Genomic DNA, 23,819 nt, shown 5'->3' with positions numbered 1-23,819 from the left:
TAGTTTCATTAAGTGTCCAGATCTATTTGACTTTGCAACCACATGGGAACTTTGCTACTACATGTATGAGCTCCACGATCAGCATTTTTGGCAAGTTCTCCTACACTGCAATTTGTTCTTGATATAACTTCACAACAGAGATCAGTCAGTGCAATCTTTGGACTTTACTGCCTCCGGCATGTCTGCCCAACATAGCCTGTGAGAAGATTGGAGTGACACACTACACCGGTGGAAGCTGTGGCATTTGGGGAGAGGCAGAAGCCTCCAGCTTTGGGCACGCTCTGAAGTTGGGTTAGCCAGGAGCCCTGCCTTCTTTCAGGGATAACACACTGCTTGTCGGCTGCTGAGTGGCATTTTGCCACCAAGAGGCAATCTTCCAGCTTCCAGTGCTGTCTACAGGCATGTTTCACCTATAATTTGGCAAGGCAAATTGTTATCTGGCATGGCAAAAAGGTTGTTGACTCCAGGTAGAAGCTATTTTAAAATGCTTTTATGTCAGTATAATTTTTCCTCATTTCCACTTCTACCAGGCCATAATTTTAAAGCTCAATACAAAGAAAAATATATCACCCTACTATCTTTCCAGAAGAACTCAAATGGCAATTAAACCAGCATCTTAACCAATACATCTTTGTTTGCAAGCCCAGCATATCAAGCAGTACCTTCAGAGCGTCAGTGAAGTTTAATTGATGGCACCACCTTCCCCAAGAAGACAGAACACCTCCAAAAAAAGCTGTAGGAATTCTGAAATATAATTTTTCAAGATTTCACACTCGACAGCATTGATTATTAATGATTTTAACTCATACGCGGAATTTGCTGTTTGTCAGCTCAAATCGTATTAACTTCATCTACGAGCATCCCTCGCAGCCTGTGACACCATGACAAGCCAGGGCTGTGTACAGGCTTCACATCAGTGTGGGTGCTCTGTCTGTAGAGCAGCCTCCCCAGGCCAGTGTCCTGAGCCCACGTGAGTTTTAAATGCCATCAGTCATCACTCATGCTCAAATGACAGCACAAAAACCGTAACACAGAGCGTGGTGCTTTTTTATTTATTTTCTTTTTTTTTTTTTCTTTCCCTTCACCCATTCAAACAATGCCATTTAAGCTCTGCTTTTACTCTAGTCATTGATGGCAGTCCAGCACTCAGCAGTAGGGAGATGAAAAAAAGGTACAGGTCAATCCTGGACCTAGCTTGCTGCAAAACACAGGAGTACAGATTATGATGCACTATTGCTAGACCAGCAGGGCATCTTCCTGAAGGCCTCACATTGCAATGTCACTCCTATGAGAGTCTGAACATCTTATTTTGAGACACACACTCTCCTCTGGGACATAGCTATACACTGTGGAGAATTTGTCCCTCCTTCCCACATGCCAATTTAGGGAAATGAAATAGAATGGACATGGTTGATGTGCAGGGAAAATACATCATATTAGTTTTCACAAATGGCAGATTCTGGAACAGACACTTGGGCTATTAAGATAGTTTTAAAAGAACAAATAGAAATACAGCCAGAATGGCAGTAAATGGATTTATATCAAGTCATAAAAAAGCAGAAAAGTAGCAAGCAGGTTCAGACTTCAGTCCAAAAATTGTTGGGACAAACTCACAGTAATACAACACTGGACAGCAGGATTCACAACAGCAGCATTAATTTTACCCTGAAAAGCTTACCTGTTACACATTTACCACCACTGTCAGCCAAATCCTAGCCATGATATCAAGTGTGACATGAGTGAGTTTTCGTATGCCAGACTTTATCTTTCATAGATGTTTCTCTCTTGACATTTCTATGCAATCACATTATGAGAACATGGACACACATGGATTTACCAGTTCCTCAGCCTTTTGCAGGATCCAACACTTGTACAATAGTTATTTCCATTCTGAACCCAAGTCCATCATTTTCCCACACGATATTTTCCTCTTGCTTTACTCATAAGTTCCAAAGGAAGTGGGGAGGAGGAAGACCACCTCTTCCAAAATATCCTTTTTCCAGGGGAGAGTAAGCTGTTTGAACATGGGCTGCCTGAGCAGTTCCTGAGGCTGAACAGTTTCCTTGATGTATACATGACAGCACAGGATTTCAAATGAGCAACTAAGTGCTGGAAGTGAATAAATAATTCAGTAGGAGAGATGGTGAGTGTGCCATTCAGTAAGATTAATTTTATTATGAAAGAAAAATGTTCACTGGAGATTGTGGGAAAACCTTTTGGAGGACAGGTTTTCTACCAACTAATGGTTTGTGCAAGGACTGCATTGGTTGACTTGTATTTTAGAGCTGTTGATAAGAAGTGGCTCTTTAATGTGCATGTTCACATTTCTAAAATGCTGCACTGCTGCCATGAGCACCACTCATGGAGTCCACCATGTCCTGTACAGCATCAATCACACACTAGGTTGCCTTGAGCTCAGAGATCATTCTGTTAAGCTTTGGGAGAGATAATAGCAGTTACAGATTCAAGCCTAAACAAATCAAGTTAATAGATTTGTTTCCTTAGTAGGGGGGAAGGAGATTTCAAATCCAACTTTTACAGGTAGCAAGCTTATGTTCAAACATCTATGCAGCAGAACACATCACCTCATGACACTATTGTCCTTTAAAGAGCTTTTCTGTAATTTCCACTGAGCTTTAATGTCTTCATGGAGAATAAATCTCAGCCACCAACACATGCTTAAATTTTCCACCACTGATCCCCGTGAGCAAATGAACCAGAATTTCTGACAGAGTTCAGCACTGCCCATGGAAAATTCCACTTTCTTCCCATTTCATAGTCTTATTTCCACCTGTCTGTGCACTGTGTAGTCTCTTCCGACTGCACTCGGTACAAGGCATATCTTGGCCAGATTCTCATCTTGGGTACAGCAACACAAACCCAAACAAACCACTATATCAATGAATATTTACTTTGAGAAGCAGTTCCACTTTTAGCCCTCTAAAGAATTACTGAGTATTTTCAGATTCTAGCAGAAATAGATTAGGACCTGAAAGTTTAACTAGATTCAAGTTTAATTAGATTAAGTCTGTAGAGTTATTGCTCAAGCCTATACTCTATCTCTTTTTTTCAGTAATTACTAGTCTCCCTGTAAGAAAGATTTTGAGGGCCAGTCCTTCCAATGAGGTTGATTAGTTTATGTCTGGTCTTTATCAAGAAGCAGCAATGAAGTCTCTGGATTTACACTACTGAAATGTTTTTACTTACTCATCTTTTCATTTTCAGGCGTTAAGTTTCAGTGGCTAGACCTTCCAGACTGAACATGCCTAATCCATCCAAACAGGAGCCTACTGCCAAAGGGGTGGGTTAGTGCCCCTAAATATCCTGTTGCTACCTGAATACTTGCAGTATTTCCCATTGACTGGATTGAGCAGTCAGGTGGCTACAGTGCAAACCTTTGATCCAGCCAAAAAACTCACATCCCTAAACTAACCATGGTTAGATTGGAGCTGACTCATCTGCCAGTTCCCAAACAGCCAGACAAGATGAACAGTTGGATTTGATGCATGGTGGAAGCAAGCAACTGGGAGACTGGTACAGCCTCTTTGAAAAATCAGTCACTATAAAACTGAGTTAAAACTATAATTTCTTACAGTGGTAAGTCACTAAATAGAGAGGTACTGGTAGGGAGTAGCTAGAGCAGGAATGTGAAAGAATTCATGGTAAGATGGTTATCTACAAGGAGAAATGAACTTGTTGGCTTGCTTTGTAAAAACCTGTTTCAGAGATTGGTCTTTGCTGAAGGTGCAGTAAAGCAAGTAAACGGAGCAACAAGAAAGCTCCATGGGCAAAGTCATTCCTGCTCAGCTACCTTTACTCCATTGTTTCTTTGGTCTAAGCAATTTATGAAATATGAAATAAAAACATCAGAGAAAACGCCTGTGTCCTGACTATTCCCATGGAGTTGATCACAATTGCACTTCCCATGTCAGAAATTCTGAATTAGAAAAAAAAAAACCCAACCAACAAACAAAAACTGCAGTGTTTTTAAAATGAAAAAAAAAAAGAAACTTCTGTATTGCACAGTCAAATGAGATGAGGGTATCTTGTCATAAATACCCAGAATTTGGAAACAGGATAGATATATTAACAGGTGAACATCAGAACTCAGAAACCACCACTTAATCACAGAGACAAATAGCACAATGTTTCAGATTCAAGCTTATTCACACATCTCTTTCCTCTCTATAGAGAAAGCATTTTTTTTTTGCTTTTCATGAGAAGGAGCGAGGAGAGGTTGATTTTAACTGAACTAAAGAAGATACTTGACTACAAAAATATGCCAAGAACCAAAAGAAATCATCTGTTAACAGGGACCCCCCCCCACATCTGTACCCTAACATCTTTTTGATTCCAGCTGTTCCTGTGAAGAATTTCTTTCTGCCAACACAAAGTAGCCCAGGAGCCTCTTCAGGTTTTTTTTGCCTGCTGGTACAAATCTACTCTGTGCAGAGAACAGTCTTTGAAAAACATAAATGATGCAAGGCCAGATCTAAAGCATGTTGGAGGCCTTTCAATTTTTTTATCTTTCAGATTTTTATGAGCCTGCTACCTGTCTTGACTGTTTTGAGACATGGTTTGACATGGGTAAGGAGAGGGAAGGTCTCCAGGAGATCCCTCTGGTGTGTAGCAAGGCAGTGATGAACTTGTTTTAGCCTCCAGAAGTCAGTGTGATGCAAACCTCTCCGTCTTCTCAGGCAAGACAACAGCAGTGACTGTTACCTCCTCTTGTTACTGTATTACCATGTGACACCGTATGACTTTTGAATTCAGCATTTCTATTGCTGTTCTCTATAAGGAGCTCACCTTGGGCAGCTAATTCCTGGCTTTTAATCCAACAGAGCTATTCTGGCAGCACAAAGGCTGTATTAGCCTCTAGGTAAGTGCTTTCCAACACAACCTCAGCTGGAACTCCTTTTTATTTCAGTCCATAGAAACACTGTATCCTACCAATTCAGTTCAGTACAGGTGCAACTAGTTTCCTCATTTGCTGTATCCATGAGTTTCTATTTCTATGCTAATTTGACTTTTCACTGTTCCTTAACCACAAGCAGCAGCCTCTCACAAATCTCTTGTTCTGTTATTTACTCATCTGCATTCAAGTGTTGCCTTGTGACCAAAACATCGTCAAAGTGTTTCAATGACTCTACTAGTTTTTCCACTCATTTCCAAGCACCACCCTTCTCAGAGTGTACCAAGAAACATCCGGATATTCTAATATCTGAGCTCATTGCTACAGAAGATAAGAAACAGGAATACTATGTAAATGCACTTCCATCTGCATTGTACCACTGAGCACCACAGCAATAACTGGGCAAAAAGAGCAGAAAACTATGAGAAAGAAGCATCTGGTTGCTCTTTTTTTCAATCTAAAAGCAATTTATTATAAATCAGATGACCTACAAATAGGAAGGTCTGCTGCATTGCAAATGCCTACTCTCTTCACGTGTCCTCTTAGCCCTACTTCACTTCGAATTGACTAGTTTTTCAAGCACTGGTATGACAATAAGTCTTGAGAAAGCAGCATTTGCCTCACTAGTTCAAACTATTGGTTAACCCAGCCCAGTAATTTCACTGTAATGGCAGCCAGGTCTTCCCACTGCAAGATACATGCAGAAGCAGAACAGGTTTGCCACCTGATGTCAGCCAGTCCATATGCACTCAGTCCTGGGCTCACAGCTGCACATCGTGGAATTGCCCTCCCTGCTGAATATACTTCCCCAAAATTAATAGTCTCATCAAGGCACCTGCTAGAGATGTTAGTCAGCAGAGAACATCCTATGCTCTACAATTCAAGGTCTACCCACAGCACCTTCTCCACGTGCCTTTAGCAAACATCAGTCCACAGCACCCAGCACCCCTCCTTGCCTGGTCAGTCCACTAATTATGGAAGGAGGGGGGCAGGAAACACAGCCAAGCCCCCTCATTAGTGCGCTGCTTTCCTCCTTACAGCCATCAGAGAACTGAGACAGGCCAGCACTGTTTGTAACAGCACACACAGCTGGAGATCAGACAGACCTCATTAGGCTTTGACAAATCCGCCTTTAGAACCCAAAGTGAAGCTCAAACACTAAAGCAGCTGCAGAAATGCATCTTCAGCCAGTCTGGGCAAATTCTCAATTTACCCAGCACTTGAAAGAGCCTTACAAGCATCCTGCTCAACATGCCATGGCACTGTGAAGGATTTCTCACAGGCCTTCTGATTAGTTGAAATTTTCGTTATCATTCAGTAACAGGTCTAGATGCTTGCTTTCCAGATTCTTCCATGCTGCTGATTTGGGCTCCACTGGAACTACAGACTGACATTGCTTACTGAGGTGCAGGAGTAGACATGCAGGGGGTCTAGCCAGACCTGGACAAGAACAACATGTGCCACTTTAGATTTCTATCCAGAGAGGACTATCCCGGCATCCTTCTAAAAAGCCCAGATCTTCACTTCAAAAGCATTTCTGAACATTAGATAAAGGAATGCTCTCTGCCCTTTTCTGCAGTGACTGAAACTGGTCTGAGCTGAAGAGTACACTGAAAGGGCATCCCAGCTCCCTTCTGACACACTAGCCTTTATGCTGTTTGTGGTGTCTCCCCTTTTCCTCTTCCCTCAATCATTGCAGAGTAAGGCAGGTTGTCTCTCTCATGCCTAACTGCTTTCCTTAACAATTAGAAATTCCTTTTCAAGATACAAGCAACTTGATCTTTTACCTCTTTCTTCAGCCTTCTGACATTTTTGATGTGACTGTGATGAGACTGATGAATCTCTTCATGTTACCAAGATTCAAAATCCTTAGAATTTACCCTTTATGTCCAGTCTCACAAACTAATGTCGTTATGGATTTCGTCAACTATCTATTTTTCAACACTTCTAGTAAAGTAACACTTAAACATGTAACATTCTGTTCCTTAATAATGCTCTTTAGCAAGCATCTTAGGACAGGAAGACAGGACTAAGGACTTTCCCAGCCAAAACCAAAAAGGGTAAACAAGAAAAGAAAGAGGGAGAACAGTCACATAAAAATCCCATGGCAATCAGCAAGTTCCTTTCATCACAGTATCATGTTTAGATTAATAATAAAATGACGAAGAAAAAAAAAATCTTTACGTATCTTCAGTTTTTGATCCAAGCATTTGCACGTTTCTGGGCATAAAACGGCCTTTTCTTCATTTTCCTATACCCACATTTATGCAAAAGAAGGCAGAAATCAGATGTGTCTGTTCACTCCTAAGTAGCTGAGCATCCACATCCTTGCTTACGCACCCATCGGTGTCTATATTTTCACACTGTAGTTGATTAACCAGCACTACATTATATCGAAGGAAGTACTGCTTCCCTGAAAATGGTTATTTGAATTTAATGGTAACTGTTTTATATCCCAGGGGTATTATCACTATTGCAGTCAGATTTCTACACTTAATTAGTTCATCGTCTGCCCTTGATGATTAGGTGGCGCTTCTCCATGGCAACATTGATTTGTGAAGTTTAGTTTCAGAAGGAGGAGAAAGCCACAAACCCGCAGATTTCAGCATAGCTGGCTACACCACGAGCAGGGATCGCTCAGGCTGCAAATCCTACGAGACAGGAGCTGTTTATCCAACTTGTGCTGTGCTTCAGCAACTGGCAGGCTGAGCACTGCCCAGTGCCTCCCTGGCCCTCTGCTGTGGGGCTTGCAGCTGACTAGTCATGTGTTGACTCATTATTTCAGATATGCTAGAAAACCAGCCAAAACCGAGGGTTATAACACTTCAGGTTCCATCCTCATCTAAACAGAGCTGGGCTACTGGGGAGGTGCCATTTATTTCTTGCCATGTTACAGACCAACTTGTCTCAAAATTTTCCCCTTGCCTGGCTTTACCATGCCTCTGATACCTACTATTTTGCTGTAATAATAAGAAACAGCAACTAGGCTTTAGACTCTTTTCTATGTTGGAAAATCCCAAGACAGTCTGTACATTTGGTGAAGCACACACAAGACATCTAATAACTTGCCCAGTAGTTAAATCCTCTGAGTTGCAGAACAATACATGCTTAGCTGACATCAAAGCTGCCACAAAGCATTAAACTCACATAGCAAAATCAGACAGAATTACCATGACTCTACCTGGGCAGTAAACAGTTAATGATGTTGAAAAAGCTTTAAGTAGCCAGTATTTGCTCATTCTTCAAGGAATTGGGGACCTATTGCTATTTTCTAAGAAGACACAAAACCTCACAAGAACGAATAAGTAATATGAGAATACTTACTATGGAGTCAAAAAAGCCAACCCCAAATTTTCATCTTCAAGCAACTTTAGCCTCCATTGTATAGGGTTGCTACACATGAGGATTAAGTAATGGCTACTCAGTCTGTTCTAGTCTGGCTCTGAATATCCCCTACTGAAGATTTGCTGTTTTGAAAAACTAGCTGGAGCAGTTTCTGCCCACCATGCAGATTAATGAGGGTGGTTAGATTCTCTTGCCTGTATAGCAAACACCTCATTATTTGTACAAAATAACACATTCCCACCAGAAGAAACCTTCCCATTTCAGCGGTCCTTGTGGTTCCTCTCCTGTCCCTCCCAGGGGGAGCCACAGGAACCCCACAGTCCCTCAAAGTGCAGGTTGACTCCTGGCTCTCTACTGGATGTAGCTCCACTGTGCAAAATGCTGGGGGGTTGGGTTGGGTCATTTAGACCTCCTGTGCACTGTTAACACCAGAGCTGTCTGAATGAGCTACATTAAACCAACATGGTTTCAGTTTCTGCTGCATGCTGCTGAAGTAAAGTCTCCTCCAGGGACATCATTGCTGTTAGAACCACCACCTTCCCGCCCCCGTTGTTGGTGAACAAAGTATCTGTATAGACCTGTGATCTATTTCAAATACAGCAAAAATCAGGCTTTAAAAGCAGCACAAATCATTGACTGAGCCCCCGACGGCAGGTCCCTTGCAGGCCACAGAAGAATGCCGGGTGGGAGCAAACAGGCAATTACAGTTCCAGCTATGCCTGACTTATCTAAGGTGCTCTATTGAACCAGCAGCTTAGCCAGCCAGTGACATGAGCAATGCCCAAAGAGCTCAGGGTACTAATTGGTAGGATTTTCAAGTGCACTAAAGGTCTGCTCTACAGGACTTCCTGGCCACTCTAATGGAATTAATTTCATCCTAATGCCTCATTGTTTGTATTATGTATCCTCCTCCTCCAAATATAGCATTTCAAATAATTAAAGCCAGGTTAATTACTCTGCCAGCCACTGGGAACACTTACAATGCCACCACATGTGGCAAAGGAACCACATGCAGCTAAAGAACCCCATGCTGTTTCCCATGTGTCTGGATAGTAAAAAACCCCCACACTCTTCTGCATTTCAATAAATAATACTATTAACTAAAATACAGATGTGTGAAATTAGATGGTGTATTGGGTATGAGAATTGAAAGTGCTCACAACAAAGCAGGTCATCTGAAGGTTCAGGAATTATCTGTCTCTTAGGGGGTTACATCCAACAGTCTGGCATTACCAACACAGAGCTCAAATTCTTAACCCAGCCAGGGGAAGGGCAAGGGGAAAATACAGACGTTGGGTACGTAGGCACTAAGAGGTCACAACACCAGAAAGGAAAAACATAAACTGAATGCAATTCATTGTAAGAGTAAGTAGAATGGATTTACCAAATACACCTGTAAGCTGGAAATCAGGATGTCCCTAGCCAGCAGAGACATTACCCGTTTGACCTTCCACAAAACAACAGCTTTACAGATGAAGTAATGACAGTCAGGGAAAGTGAACATAAGAGCAAGTACAAGTGACGGTGGGTAAGCTTACTTTCACAGCCTGAGATATCCTTCTAGTCTTACATTTAAGATCTTAAGTACTCCATGTGTCCCAGCAGACTTATTGGGACATTTTTCACACACTCACCTCCCCCAGACACCACTGTCTCAGAGCTCAAGTGTTTAACAACAGGGGAACAGTTCACCCTCTAGGCTTTTGATCTACCCATCATCTAAAACAGGGAGATGAAAGTATTTCAGCTCTCTGGGAAGCATGACCACTACTTACTTAGCTTTTCTACAGATAAAACATCTGGAACGACACAAAAAATTTCAAACTTACAGTAAGTACTTAGAAAGATTGGAGAGGTACATAGTGCAAGATCTGTTACACTTAAAGCAACAAGTGACCCATGTTTTCTCTGATTTCTTTTACAGCTTGGGTAATTCAGCAGCCAGGATTTCATTTGCTGCTGGCAATTCAGACAGCATTTGTCCCCAGATCCATAAATGTTACCTAAGTGAGTTTCAAACAGAAGTCTGCTTGGACATTAGGATGTTTAACTTGCAATCCAAAACTAATCCTTGTCCCTCTTTCACTGTTCATCACATCATTCACAGCTTGTTTGCACTGTCCATTTCAGGCAGCCTTAGTAAAGTCTGGGAACAGTCATCTTTACACTGCTAGTATTACCGATGGAGGAAAACCTCTTCTTAGACTGAGCCACTAACCCCAAGTAGCAAATTGTACTTTTTACTCTTTCCTTGCTGGTCAAATCTCATGTTTTCAGAAAGTGCAGAGTGCATCAACAGTTAAGAAAAGAATAAAAAAGCAGAGTATAAAATTACACAGTTCTGTAATGGATCATATTCCTCTCCCCCCCAACACCTTGACTTAATAACTTATGAAGCCAAATAATAAACAATTTGTTCCCAAACCCCACTATGCTGTTCTGGGGTTGTTTTCTGGGAGTTGGGTTGGGGTGTGTACACAGCACGTTGCTGCTATTTTTGGTGGTTTTGTTTTTTTTTTTAACTAGACTTGACACACACACAGAGGTACATCAGTCTTTATTCTGACAAATAGCAAGACATGTCCTTTTTCACTCATAATCCTTGACCCTCAATAGGACTTCCTTTTCCATAAACTCTGAATCTGGGTGCTCCAGTAACTCTGAGAGCAAAATCCACCTGTGACTTAACCTAAACCAGATTACATTCAAGTTCTGCCAACAGGGAAGGACACCTGCAGGACAGCAGAGTTCATTGTGTCAGGCTGCTTTGCCTTTCAAGGACTTCCACCTTCCAGATCTGAAAATGATAATCAAGCAGATTCAAGGATAACAGTGTTGAACAAGCAATTTAAAACACCTGCCAAGCTACAGACAGTTTCCCAAAAACTGGGAAAAGTTCTGTAAAAAGTCTTCATTAAAAATTAATTACCCAAAACATGAGAAAGGTAAAAAATTAGCTATTCTTCAATAGATATATTTACCACAAGTTATCCTGTCAGGAAACTACCTCTTACAATATGCCAAGTTATGTGATCACTTGCTAAAGTGATTTTGTCCATAGGACAGAATTTATGAAGAAACGGGCAACAAATGGCAGCATCACTGCTCCTTTTTCTACCCACAAATAATTTTTTTTTTAAAATACAATATTTTAGCTGGAGCAGGTCTCTGGAGATGATTAAGTAGTATTAAAGGCACTATTAAGAGACTGAGCTTGTAGTGCAGCTGCACCTTCCACAACTGTTTGGTTTGCTGATAACCTTTGACACATAACCATGGCAGCAAAGAGTGAAAAATGCCCCTGCAGTGTGACAACAAGTAAAGCACAAATCCACAAGTGTGGCCAAACACACAAAGCAGATTTTCACTTTAGAAATACACAGCCAACATATTTATCAAGGTCAAAGTTTAGTGACCACTACCCATCATAACGATATGCACAGCACATGTACGTATCAAAACGAGTATATAACAGCAGGATTCAATTCCTCAGTCACAGAAGCTCAACTTGAGCCATATGTTAAAAAAATGCAAGAACTGAGGAAGCAGAGAGCAAGTGTTGGGCTCTGCAGAAAAGTATCTGGGTGCCCTGGTGGATACCAGCTTGCAGCAGCATGACCTCACAGCCATGAGGGCCAGCTGCCTGCTGGGTTGTACTGGTAAGAGCATGGCCAGGAGACCAAGGGAATCAGTCAGATCCTCTCTGTGTTTGTGAAACCCCATGTGGACCTCTCTGATTATCTCGGTCCTTCCAATACAGGATAGCAGTTGCCAAGTCTCTTGCAGTGACTAAGGCTGACAAAAAATTCCGGAATTCCAAAATGAAGTGCAAGTGTACAGTTGAAATCAAAGTAGGACACTTTTTTTCAGAGAACTTTCTCCTCATTTGTAAATTCAGACCATCAGTTCAGTCTCCAGAGGCTATTCTGGCACCATATATAATTCTCTCTGAGAAAAGCATCCCACCAGTTTTTCCTGTGTTCACTAAGATGATCTTCATTATATTTTAAGCAATTCCTTAAGTACTTCAGGGCATTTTTAGTCACTTGGAACTGGAAGCAACTGCAAAAGAAGTATTCCTTTAATTGCACTCACACTCCATATGGTTAGCTTTAAAGGCACAGGAGCAGCCTGACAGGACTGACAGCCCATCTCGGTGTTCAGCAGGGACTTGTGGGATGCACAGTCTGCATTCAGTGCAGCTCACACTGGTGGCACACTAACCAAAATCACCTGCTAAGCTATCAGCTCTATCCAGAGACACTTAGTGCGCTGTCTCACAGCTGCTAGACCTGTGACAGACCACACCCCACGCATGAGCATGTTTAATGCACAGAGACCATGGCAATACCATTTTCAGCTGCTGAAGGTGTGCCATCCTGATGTTAAAGGATTTTCTTTCTTCAGCTCACTCTTTTGTCCTAAGGTGCACTCACACAAGTGGAGAGAAAAGGTATTACCGACAAACATATAATTAAAGGGAGATCTATACTCTGGCTAGACTATAACTTTCATTTGCCAGAAAAAAAAATCCATGGGAAATTTCAGAAAAAGAAAATTCTGAATTATTAGGAAATACCACAGCTGAAAAAATTTCTAAGACACAGCTACTAAGGGCACAGACATGAGCGACAGAAGATACTGATGAAGAATGCAAACTGATGCAGTACAGAAATAAAATGCAACTTATTCCTCTTGCAGGGCATTTTTTTCCTTTCAATCTCATATGCAGACCCCGAAGTGCAACTAGGTTTTATGTCACAATAACACTATGTAACTTCAGATTTCATAAAGGCTAAAGGAAGCCTAGGTTCTCTTGAAAAATTTTAACATTATCTCAAATTAGAATTCCATCTGTGTTTTTTCCAAGGTTTGCCATTTGGGAAACAAAAGAGTGTTTCAGTTTGGTGCAAGCAACTTCACTGAACATACAGTGTTCTCTCAAATAGGCAAAGGAGGGAAAAGCAACAGTTCAAGAAAGAAAATTCACTTGAAGGGGCACGGCAGTGTTGCATCATGAGGGTCAGATCATTTTATATTCCTCTATATCTTATAACTGACTGTGCAAATGTCAAACTGAGCATTAGTTATGCCAGGCAATCACAGACCACATACCTGGCAGTAACCATCAGCTTTCTTTTACTGTCTGTACAGGTCTGTGGGGAAAGACACCATCACTTTGTCCTCATATCTATTGTTTTAATTGAAGCGAAATAAAACTCATTACATGTAGTCACAGCAATTAGCCCCATGTGGTCACTCAATCTATTTTTTGAATAAAAGAAGCATTTTGATAACAGCAAAGCAATTCACTGAGGGAAACACACAAAAAGGTACCTTTGATACTTTTTGCCTAAATAAAAGACCTGAGTTTGGGGACTAACTCGAGGCAGGGGAAATCCAAACAGCAGAGCAAACGGCTCATCTGTATTAATTTATCAATTGCTCAGAGCTAAACAAATTTACACTTAGGTTGAATTTCATATTTATCCTTTCACCAGCTGACTTCAGTTGGTGACTTTCTGGAATTACAGCCCTATAGAAGGCCTTGCTGGCCTATTAGTCTGTATAAATATCTCAGAGTTTTCAGTCTTCTTCATTTACAAAACCAGGGTGTGCTCGTGCTGGCATTAGAGTCAAACATGCATGAAAAAAAAGTATCTGAGAGACCATATTATTCTGTTACTTTATAGGAACATTCAGTACTGAAGACACTTATTTGACAGTTTTCAAAGGATTCAAGAACATTCCTAATGAAGAGAGCCAGATTATATTTTAATTACTTCCTAGTACTAATCAGTGTGAGATACACATTCTTTAATAAAACGGAAGCTATCCTGAGATAGGGCGAGTGCTATCCAGCTGCACAGTAGTCCTCAACATTCACTATTCCCTTTAGCCTCATTTGTTTAGTGCTCCAGTAAACAAGTGGGACTTCAGAGGCAGTCCTTAAAATGGACTTCTGACACTGGGGTGGAAGCACATACCAGCATCCAATTTGGTGACTTTTTTTTTGGTGTGGGTTTTCCCACACCCCCCTTCTTTTCAGTTTCATCTTTGAAACTATCAGGCATGCTGCTAAGTCTAAATCAACTGTAATTCAAAACAAATACACTTGTTAAATGCACAGACATACAGAAAATACAAAACTCAGTAAAAATATTTCAGACTCCGAGTCACGAGGGAAGGGGAAGGGTTATTAAAAAGCCCTCAATAAAGGGCTCTTGTTTAGAACTTGTTAATTACCGTCAGTCAAGCATGGACAACAATGATCTGATCTTTCAAAGTGAAATTTCCATCTCCAAGGAAAGAAAACAATGCTTAGTTAAATCCAGAGGAGCAGCAAGCCTATCTTTGTAAGAGGAAGAAGTAAACAGGCTTCAGAAGAAATATGAAAAATATTTAGATTTCCAAGAGGATTCCAAAATTCCAGTTATAAAAGCCAGCAAACATTTGCCGTTAGAGTGTTGTTTAATTGATACAATTAAACTTATGAGAAATGCCAAGATGGAATTTGTGACAGGGAACAGACGGTTTCCTGAACTACATCAACCAACATGCATCTTGTCATATGTATATTCTGTGTAGGAAGCTTAAAAGAAATATTTTTATTTGAATTAGCAGTAACTTGGCCAACTAGAGTTAAAGCAACTTCAAGGTATGTAATTTAATAAAGTGTCCTCCCACTTTTTTGCAAACTTTGGCATCTCTATACCTGGGCACATAATGGTAAGTGCCCAGTTTCCCTGATTTTGTCTAAAATATCCCAAGTGGAATAGAGTCAGCTCCCACATAAACTGCATTAAGCATAGCCCTTTATGTGGTCATTTCAGATTCAAATTTACTTGCATATCACCTAAGTGTTTTCCGTTTTTTTCTCCCTTTTTACCGAATGTCTTCTCAGGAACCAGAAGACATGAATTATATGTACTCAAATGAAGATGCTATCTGCCCATTAACATTATGCTGTGAGCTGTAATAAAACATCAACAGCAGAAAGAAAGCACTACCACCTCTATGACTCTCTGTGGTTTCATAAGGAAGCTCTTCCTTTTAATGTACGTCAGGACTGTTTCAGACAGCACTTGTCAAATGGTGCTGGAGTAGGTCCAAAGCAGTTCCAAACACTTTCAGGGCATCCATTACCCTGCTGGTAGATAAGCATCCTGTGATCTGCCACAGGTTCTTAAAAATCAACATTTCAGAAGTGCACTGACATCGGGTCCTTTAACTCCAGAACATTACCAACTAAAAAAATTTCCCAAAATACTGCTAAAATCTCGACAGAGGGAATGGGGTGGGGAAAGGGGCGAGGGGTCAGGCAGAAAGAAATCCAGAGTTAAATCTGGTACCGGCTCAAACTGCCGACGTCGAGACAAGCCGAATTGCAGCAGAAGCCCTCCTGCTGAGGCTCCAGGCAGCCTAGCAGAGAGGGACAGCTCGGTAAGGGCACAAAGTCAAAGGTGCAGTGAGTATCTGCAGCATTCAGTCATCCCCATCGCGCATCTCCCCGGCTTTGTCCTTCGACACAAAAGGCTGATAGCTGTTTCAAGCAAAGGCTTGAAAAGTTCCGAATCGCCTTCAGGTAAGCTAGTTTACATTCTTGCAAGAGAAAGACTTAGCTGAAAGCTGAAGCTTCCATTACAAAAGAAGACAAAGTCACTACTTGCTGTGGCTATTCAATTGTAGTCGAAGTTGTTTTCTACTTTAAGCTGCCAATTTGTGTCTTGACAGCAGCTTCTTCCACCCCCCTCCCTCAGTTCTCTTAAAAAGAACAGATTCTCTTAGTTAATTCAAAATGACTGAATTATTTCCCAATACAGTAACTCAAAGTACTTACTATATAATCAATGCTTTTAGACACAAGTATCCACTGGGCATTTTATTTCACATAGATATCCACGGGGTCAATTACACTTGCTGTGCAAATCATGCACTCGAGCCTGATCAGTGACACTAGAAATTCAATTATATTTGGCTTTCTAGATGAATCTTTTGATGGACTAGGGTGCAGCTATGCAGCTATTTAATTTAATAAAGCTATTTAGATCCAATGTTAAGCAGATGGTGAAACTTGGATGTGATTTCATAGTAAAACATTTGAAAGTGACAAGTCTAAATCTCTCACTTCGTCGGGAAACCGGCTTTGGGATAACCTACTCCAACTTACGACAACCAGCTAAGTAGCGTCGACATCCAAATTAACCGGATTCTTCCTGCTATTAGGACATATCTGAAGGCAATAGGCAAGTAGTCTAAATACTGCCTTCTGGTATAAGCAGGACCATTTCCTCCAAGCACCATTCCGCGTTTGCCTTTTTTCTTGCTTACTCTGTGTCATGTATCACTTGAAAGTAAGGTGATTTAACCATTTGCAATGCTGCATCATTGTAATTTTTCCAGCTATAAGAAGGATAGCTGACGTTGATAAGTTACCCATTTTCCACTTGGAAAATGTCTCAGTTAAACATACATGCACACTCCACAGCCCTCATGCCTTTACACAACATGAAAGCGGAGGGAAAAAAATTATGCAACACCGAATCTCAAACATTTCCATATTGAGTCGAAAATTAACTAACACTGCCCCGAGAAGCCAGAGCAGAGAGACAAATATGGAACAAAATAGAATCTATTCTCCATCTTCCAAGTGCATTAGGTATTTTCTCGTCAATAAAGCCCTAACGAGGATTTATTAGTGAGAAATAAATTAGCCAAGAACATAAAAAGAATGGAAATCCTAGGGAAGAGACTGCCAAACCAATTTTTTAGTAGCCACTTTTAAAACCGCTTGAAGAGCCAACACAAAATACATCTGAACAGGTGAGACTTTTTGCCTTAACCCATAGTTGGTGTTTTGTTACTAATCCAGGGCTTCTAGCAATATTCCTGGTGATGGGAAACAGATCCAGCTGACAGTAGGCATCACATCGAGTCATCACAAGCATTAGTAAGAAAGTAGTGTACTCTGAAACAGTGTGTGCCTTCCTCCAGCCACCTTAAGCCTTTTGTTCATTTGCTTAGCCTACCTGGGTAAACCAATCTCCAACTGATGCTATCCATCACTCTGGATTTTAAACCTAATACAAAGGCATTTTATTTGCCCATAGCCATTTCTCTCTTTCCTCTCAATTCGTGTCAAAGAAGGAAAGGACTTTGTTAGTTGTGGGATTAAAGTCAGGCTGCTTCAGTTTTTATACTTAAAAAGAGCAGTCACATCAGTAGATGAAGTCTGGTCTTAAAAGAGCCAGTTTAGTCAAAAGACAGAAATACAACTGCTCTATGTTTTACCTACCATACCTTACAAGGAATTCAGCTTTTGCCACAGATAGTGCTTGAAAGTAATTATTCTCAAATTACTAGAGCAATTCAGAAAAGTTAGAGATCTGTGGGCTCTTTTTCTTGCAAGTACAATACACTGTGGTGGCAGCAGAGACCATGCTCAGACAGGTGTCTGTCTCTCCCCTGACCAGCCAGCATGTAGGTCTGAAGGGATGAAGCATCTTTAGCAGGTCCACTGCTGCACTGCACATGACCTAATACTGCATACAGCCATAAATCAGCAGGAAAAACTTAATTTTCTGGAGTTTGCTACAAGCTGAATTGTGTAAACAAATATTGGCCCCAAATATTTTGCTGTCAAGAAAAGAAGCTGTTCAAGCACAGAATATCTGAAGTCATACAGAGGACTATAACACACTTCTTAATGGGACAGGTAAGATGAAGTATTAGGGAGACTGAAACTGCAGGCACATGTCCCTAGGGACAGGATCGAATGCAGCAAGACCACCAGGAGCAAGAATTCAGAGATCCAAGACAATAATAAACAAGCAAAATTGAACATTGGGAAAAGGACAAAGGGAAAAAAACACGCAGTCTTAACATGTCTTAAATACTTCACTTGCAATCCTTAACCAATACAGCCAGACCACTATTTTCACACAGATGTAAAAATGAAGTTACTTTCCAGTATTTAGACTGAAGTCACATGGCACTGGAGTGGAACCAGAGGCAAAAGTGGTAGACAAGGATTTAGTCAAAGACATCTAATTTACTAAGTTACATTAAGAGCAGTACCTGATATATGGTCCCAGGCATCATAAAAACTCAGAACCCACTAAAGTTTTACCAGAACAGGAACAAATTCAAGTGGGGTGCAATAGCAAATATTCAAACTTCTTCCTCTGGCAATCAGTATCAAAAAAGTTATTTCCTGTAAATCTCTGTTGGATTATAATTCTAATTTAACCTAGTGGAAGAGTACATTTCAAGTTGGAATATAATAAATCTGTGTCTAGCCTCAGTCAAATAGAAATGACTTTTTAATATATTTCACATACTCTATGCATACTGTGTGTAGCCCTGCACAGAAATTCAAATTCTTCTACTTGGTTTCCAACTTGGTCCCAAAATTGTGAGGTAAATTCCAATTTACAGTCTTGATTACTAGTCATACCAAGGGTAAAAGAGTCACAGCTTGCCTTGTAGGCTCCCAAATAGAATTCATTTTCTACTGACAATTGAAGGATCTAGATTTCAATACAGCATAAAATTACGTCAAGTAAGATCACAAAACAAGACTAGAAAAAGTTTCACTGAGGGGTTGTCAGTGCCGATTAAAATGCTTAACACATCTCTACTTGGGTTTCACATTGTTTGAATAATTATTACTAAGACTTGCAACCTATTTTTTGTACATTTTCATTCAGTATAATTCAGCTAAAGGTACTAAGCTAATGACCAAGAACAATGCCACACCTTTGACTAAAGGCAGGAACATCAAATCTTTACTTTCTGTCAGAAAGGAACTCTGAGGTTGTTAGAACTTTGAACCATTACTTTTGCCAGGTAGGCTCTTTTTCAAGTACAGTTTTTGACTAAGGATGAAATCATAGGCCTCTACTTCTCAAAGCAGTGATATCAGAAGCAGAGTGCTGAACAGTAATATCTAGAAGCTGCCTAAACTTCAAAAGTCAAAGTTCTTTCAGAAAGCTCTCCCCACAATCAGGTCCTTTCACACACTGGTTTATTAGCAAAGACACTCCCACCTAGCTGTTCTTCATTGCTTACAAATATTTTCAAAGTATATCATCTCAGTTACACGTCATGACACACACAGACAAAAAAAAATAAATGAACACTGGTAGGTTTTAATGCCATTGAATTTTCTAAGCAATCTACCAAATACACCAAAAATTTTATTATGTGTTACTCTGCTGAGATATTCAACCATTATTCTGCCTTTGCTTTTTACTAGTTGTCACAGTTTACTGTAACTTTGACATATCTTTTTAGCACATTGTTAGAACATAACTATCTTCAAACACCTTCAGAAAAATGGGTCAAGTGCTTCTAAGTTTCCACAGTATTGCAGAGATCTATGCCACCAATTGCACAAACCCATCCAAACCAGCTTTGGAACACCACTGAAAACTCAGGCCACCTTGATTGATTTCAAGCCTAATATTTTAATGACACTGGTAAGATACGTTATGTGTGTAAACTGCAATGAAGCATCAGCTTTGCTGTTGGGAATAAATGCATTTCCAAAAGTCAAACCTAGTCTTCCAATACTCTGGGCATGTACCATAGGCGGACAGAAAACCCCAGGCTACCTCCCACAGTGAAGTGACCTGAGTTGTCAAAACAATTTTGACTGCTCTGCTGCTACCTGTTACTACAGCACTCACACGCAGAGCCTTCAAACAACACAGTGGTTCAGAGGAGAGAACAATTTCAGGTCTGTGGCACCCAAAAAGTTACTGTGATACATCTTAATCACTTATCTATACAACAGTATAGTTTCCTGCACCTGAATTTGTGTCACTCAGAGATGGAAACAGCAGTGACACTGCCAGAAAGAAGCTAAACTTAAGAACTCTGAAGGTAAAAACCTTGCCTCCACTCTTCATGAATTATAATGCCTTTTTATTGGGCTTTCCTTGAGCTGGATACCCAATACATTAGATAATTCTGTGACTGAACAGCAGTAGTCCTTTATCTTGCTTAGTGTTTATCTTCTTTTAGTAGTACATTTTCTTAGTTTTCATATATATTGTATCCACAAACATTTTGGATACTCCAAACATTAAATCTTATAACTTTCCATAATTGGACTAACCTGTAGAATTTAAAGATACTTGAGCAGAGGACAGCTTACATTTATCAAAGCTAGAGATGTGAATTACTAATCTTCCCCTCCTTTCCTACCTCCCTCACCAGTGATTTTGGGTGTTCAGTTTACCTAAGTGCTAGATTTTCACAAAGTACTATGTGCTTCCTGTTATGTAAAATAAATATTGAAAGGATTTCAGCAGGCAACACCACAGACATTCAAAAGTGGCACTGTAAGGAAAAAACACATGCTCTGCATATGCAACCACAGAGGAGGAAACTTATCACCAAAAAAGTGGATCCATTTTTCCATACCTTAAGCAATCTGAAATCTAAACAATATACAAAAATTTTATATTTTGAATGTTTTTATTCCAATCAAAATACAAATACAAGCATTTGAAAATGTACAAAAATAAAAAAGGACATTTTCTACATCTTGAAAAAGCAGATCAAACCTACTTCTATATGTACAATTCTTTCAGTGGGAAGTCCTAATCAGCAGACTTTTTTCTGTTCTCTTCTGAGCATTCTATGCCAAATCCCCTCTCCCAAAATCCAGCCACATTGAAGACTACAAGCAACAATTCAAAAAGCTAACACATTGTTAATGTCCCTGAACAGATTACAGAAAAAACATTTCTCAGAGGTAATAAACCTGTAGGTGATAATATATTTTGCTAATGACTTTAGGGCAAATTACATCCTGATGGGTAGTTTGCAATTCAAGCTTTCTTTGTTGATATATAACTTGGGTAACAGAGTTGGACTACATTTTTAAGTTATTTTTACAAATTCAAAAAAAACAATTATAGCTTTGTTGATAGCATTCTTCCTTCCTCCCTCCTTCCCCCAAAGTTTTAACTCTTCACACAAAAATGTATCTGCAAATAAGAATAAAAAGCCATAGAAAAGGTCTGAACCCAAAACAATTGTTTTTTACATCATCTGCCAAAATAACAAGGACTGAAATGACCACCTCCTCAACACCACCTTGTACTAATGAATGCAGAGGAAGCATTGTCACAATAGTTTTGAACCACTCTATAATGTATATCCTCATATTTTTGGTATGAAATTTTCTTCAGTAATATTGATCAAATTATCTCAAGAGGTACAATTCATTTATGGAATCGTCTGTCATTCCACGTGTTTTAATGTTTGGCCAAGACACTTTTCTTTCCATGTTTTGAGAGATGAGGTTTTTTGGAGCTGCAGTAACGTAAGGATAAGGTGAGGCAAGGCTCAGGGAAAGAGGTAGCTGATTAAACTGACATTGTGGGAACACATATTTTTGGGGGACAGAAGCCTTACTTTAGGTCTCAAATACAGCAGGTAGCTTTAAAGTTTAAAACAGATGCTCGGTTTACATGAATGTGCTCAGTTCCTAAAAGAAAAGCAAGGTGACAGTGGTGCAAAGATAGCTCCCAAGAAACAGGTTCTCTCCAACCTTTTTCCTTGCCATTCCTTCAGTTGTCAACTTCAACCACATCATATAACAGAAAGCTGCTTAGCAAGAGAACAGCTAATATCTGCTTCTACAGCATCCAGAACACAGGCACCTAAGCCATAATCTTCTAGCTGCTACCTGTAACAAGCTAGAAACATTTAATTTACCTCACCCTATTGTGGATAGGTATCTCATTAACTTTTACTACGATGGAGACAAATGCAGGTTGAATACAGGTTTAACAACAACCTCCTGCCTGCAGCACACTTCACTATGCTAGCTTTCAATTCTGCTGCTTCTACAGCTTTGACTCTTGCCTCTAAAAAATCCAAACATCTGCAGAGGAACACACTAACACCACAGAAGTCATGTTCAGTATGACATACCCATTCTTCTCAACATTTTGTCTTCAGGTCATCTAATGAAAATCATTATTCTGTACTTACGTGTACACGTACTTAGAGAATAAACGAGCCATTTAATTTTCTCCAGCAAATTTTAGACCCCAACCTATTTTCTGCTGTCTTAAAATATTTCAGGATTGCCCTGTGAGCTCATTTCAGCACTAATACATTATATACATTTTTTTTACTTCCTAAATATTTATGTTTTAGTCCGCAGGAAAACTTATTTTTCTGGAAAGATCCTGAGTACATTTTTTTAACCATTACCCCACACTCACAAGATTTCATGTGGGATAATGTTAGCACTGGTAACATCAGGATATTCTCCACTTACTTCACACTACTGGTTAAGGTTAAAGGGCAGTGCTGAAAAGTCCTTGAAGTTGACTGAAGTCTTTGTTTTCTTGCTAAGACATAAGAACACATCCCAGGCAGTTTTGCTGCAAACTGAGAAGAAAGCAAGGAATGTATTTATTACCAAGCAAGTAAACTCTTTAAAATAGGAGTCATATTTGGAAAAATGGCTAAATAGCAACTGATAGGTATGATGTAGCTTCACATAAGACACTTACAGAAAGTTCTGTCTTGTCTAGTCATCTACTTCTTCCAACCAAGTTTCATATAGACCTAACTGTAAAACCAAAACCAGCATGCACATCAACAGGCAGAATCAATAGAAAATAAAAAGTTTTTGATGTAAGGCAATTGCTTCACTTTTAACAAGATGGGAAGACACACAGCATACTTTATGAAACAGCCAGTCAGTATTTGAGAGGTAGTCTAGTTGTTCATTTGACTGGGAGAGGTAGAGCTAGTTGAGAAATCAATAGCTAAGGCCAGTCAAAATGATTCCCAGGTTTTCTAAGCTGTGAAAAAATGACTCTCAGCCCGAGACTATTAACGTCACAAGGGATTCAGCTGTCTTGCTCATATTAGTCACTTTTACATAGGTCAAGTTATTGTAAAAATATCCATCCAGGGAGAGAATGGTCCAAGAAATAGCCAGGGAAAAAGCTTAGCTACATTTTGGCATGTGTCAACCAATTAATCTAGTTTATGCATCTTAGGACTAAAGCTAAAAGGCTCTCCTCTTTTGGCAGGTTGATATAACTACAAAACCAAATACATGCCCAAGACTAGAAGCAGGTTAGGTCTCAAACTCCTTGTGGTTTACCTATATGAAATTCTCCATGCAATTTCTTCCCACAGGAAAAAAACACCAATTATTTTAGAGATGAAAGCCAACGAGACATATGGGTCATCAAGTCAACAGGTAATAAAAGCCTTGCTAAAGACGTCTGGGTACAGAATCATACATAATGCTCCCTTGGATTGATGTAGACTCTTCCAGGTCCTGAGTTTTGTGGGTATCTGCTGCTCCAGTTTTTGTAGTAAGTTTGCTGATAAACAGGATACATAGGCTGAAGACCTTCTTGTTCCTCTGGCTCTTCAGCCTCGTAAGTAAGTTGCCTTCCATTCACAGCTTTCTAAATACACATAAGAATCAATGAGTTTCATACTTCATGTATAGAACCTGCAATTCCTTTTCTTGTTAAAACTTTAAGCAAAATAAAAGATGCATGATCTCCAAAAC

At 40.0% G+C, this 23,819-nt stretch overlaps 1 protein-coding gene across 7 annotated transcripts in view; it reads right to left on the bottom strand.

The window, feature by feature from the left end:
* NECTIN3 (nectin cell adhesion molecule 3) overlaps positions 1-23,819 on the bottom strand; it is a 118,361-nt gene that overhangs the window by 39,622 nt on the left and 54,920 nt on the right. Inside the window, exons 10-12 of one of the 7 annotated variants that reach the window (XM_051779997.1) lie at positions 23,542-23,712; positions 22,798-22,856; positions 22,574-22,672 (exon numbers count right to left, since the gene is read on the bottom strand). The exons of 2 other annotated variants lie outside the window; for them this stretch is intronic. In XM_051779997.1, the coding sequence (XP_051635957.1) occupies positions 22,815-22,856; positions 23,542-23,712 (213 nt within the window). In that variant the 3' untranslated portion in view covers positions 22,574-22,672; positions 22,798-22,814. Of the gene's footprint in view, positions 1-1,055; positions 23,713-23,819 lie in introns of those variants that run through there. 4 more of the 7 variants (XM_051779996.1, XM_051779993.1, XM_051779998.1 and 1 more) reach the window with 4 other exon arrangements.

This window comes from Manacus candei, unplaced genomic scaffold (genome assembly GCF_025592945.1).
Source record: "Manacus candei isolate 608988 ecotype Guabito, Panama unplaced genomic scaffold, ASM2559294v1 h1tg000014l, whole genome shotgun sequence".
Taxonomy (NCBI): Eukaryota; Metazoa; Chordata; class Aves; order Passeriformes; family Pipridae; genus Manacus; species Manacus candei.
The sequence above is the reverse complement of the archived record's forward strand: the minus strand, read 5'-3'. Positions and strand labels throughout refer to the sequence as shown.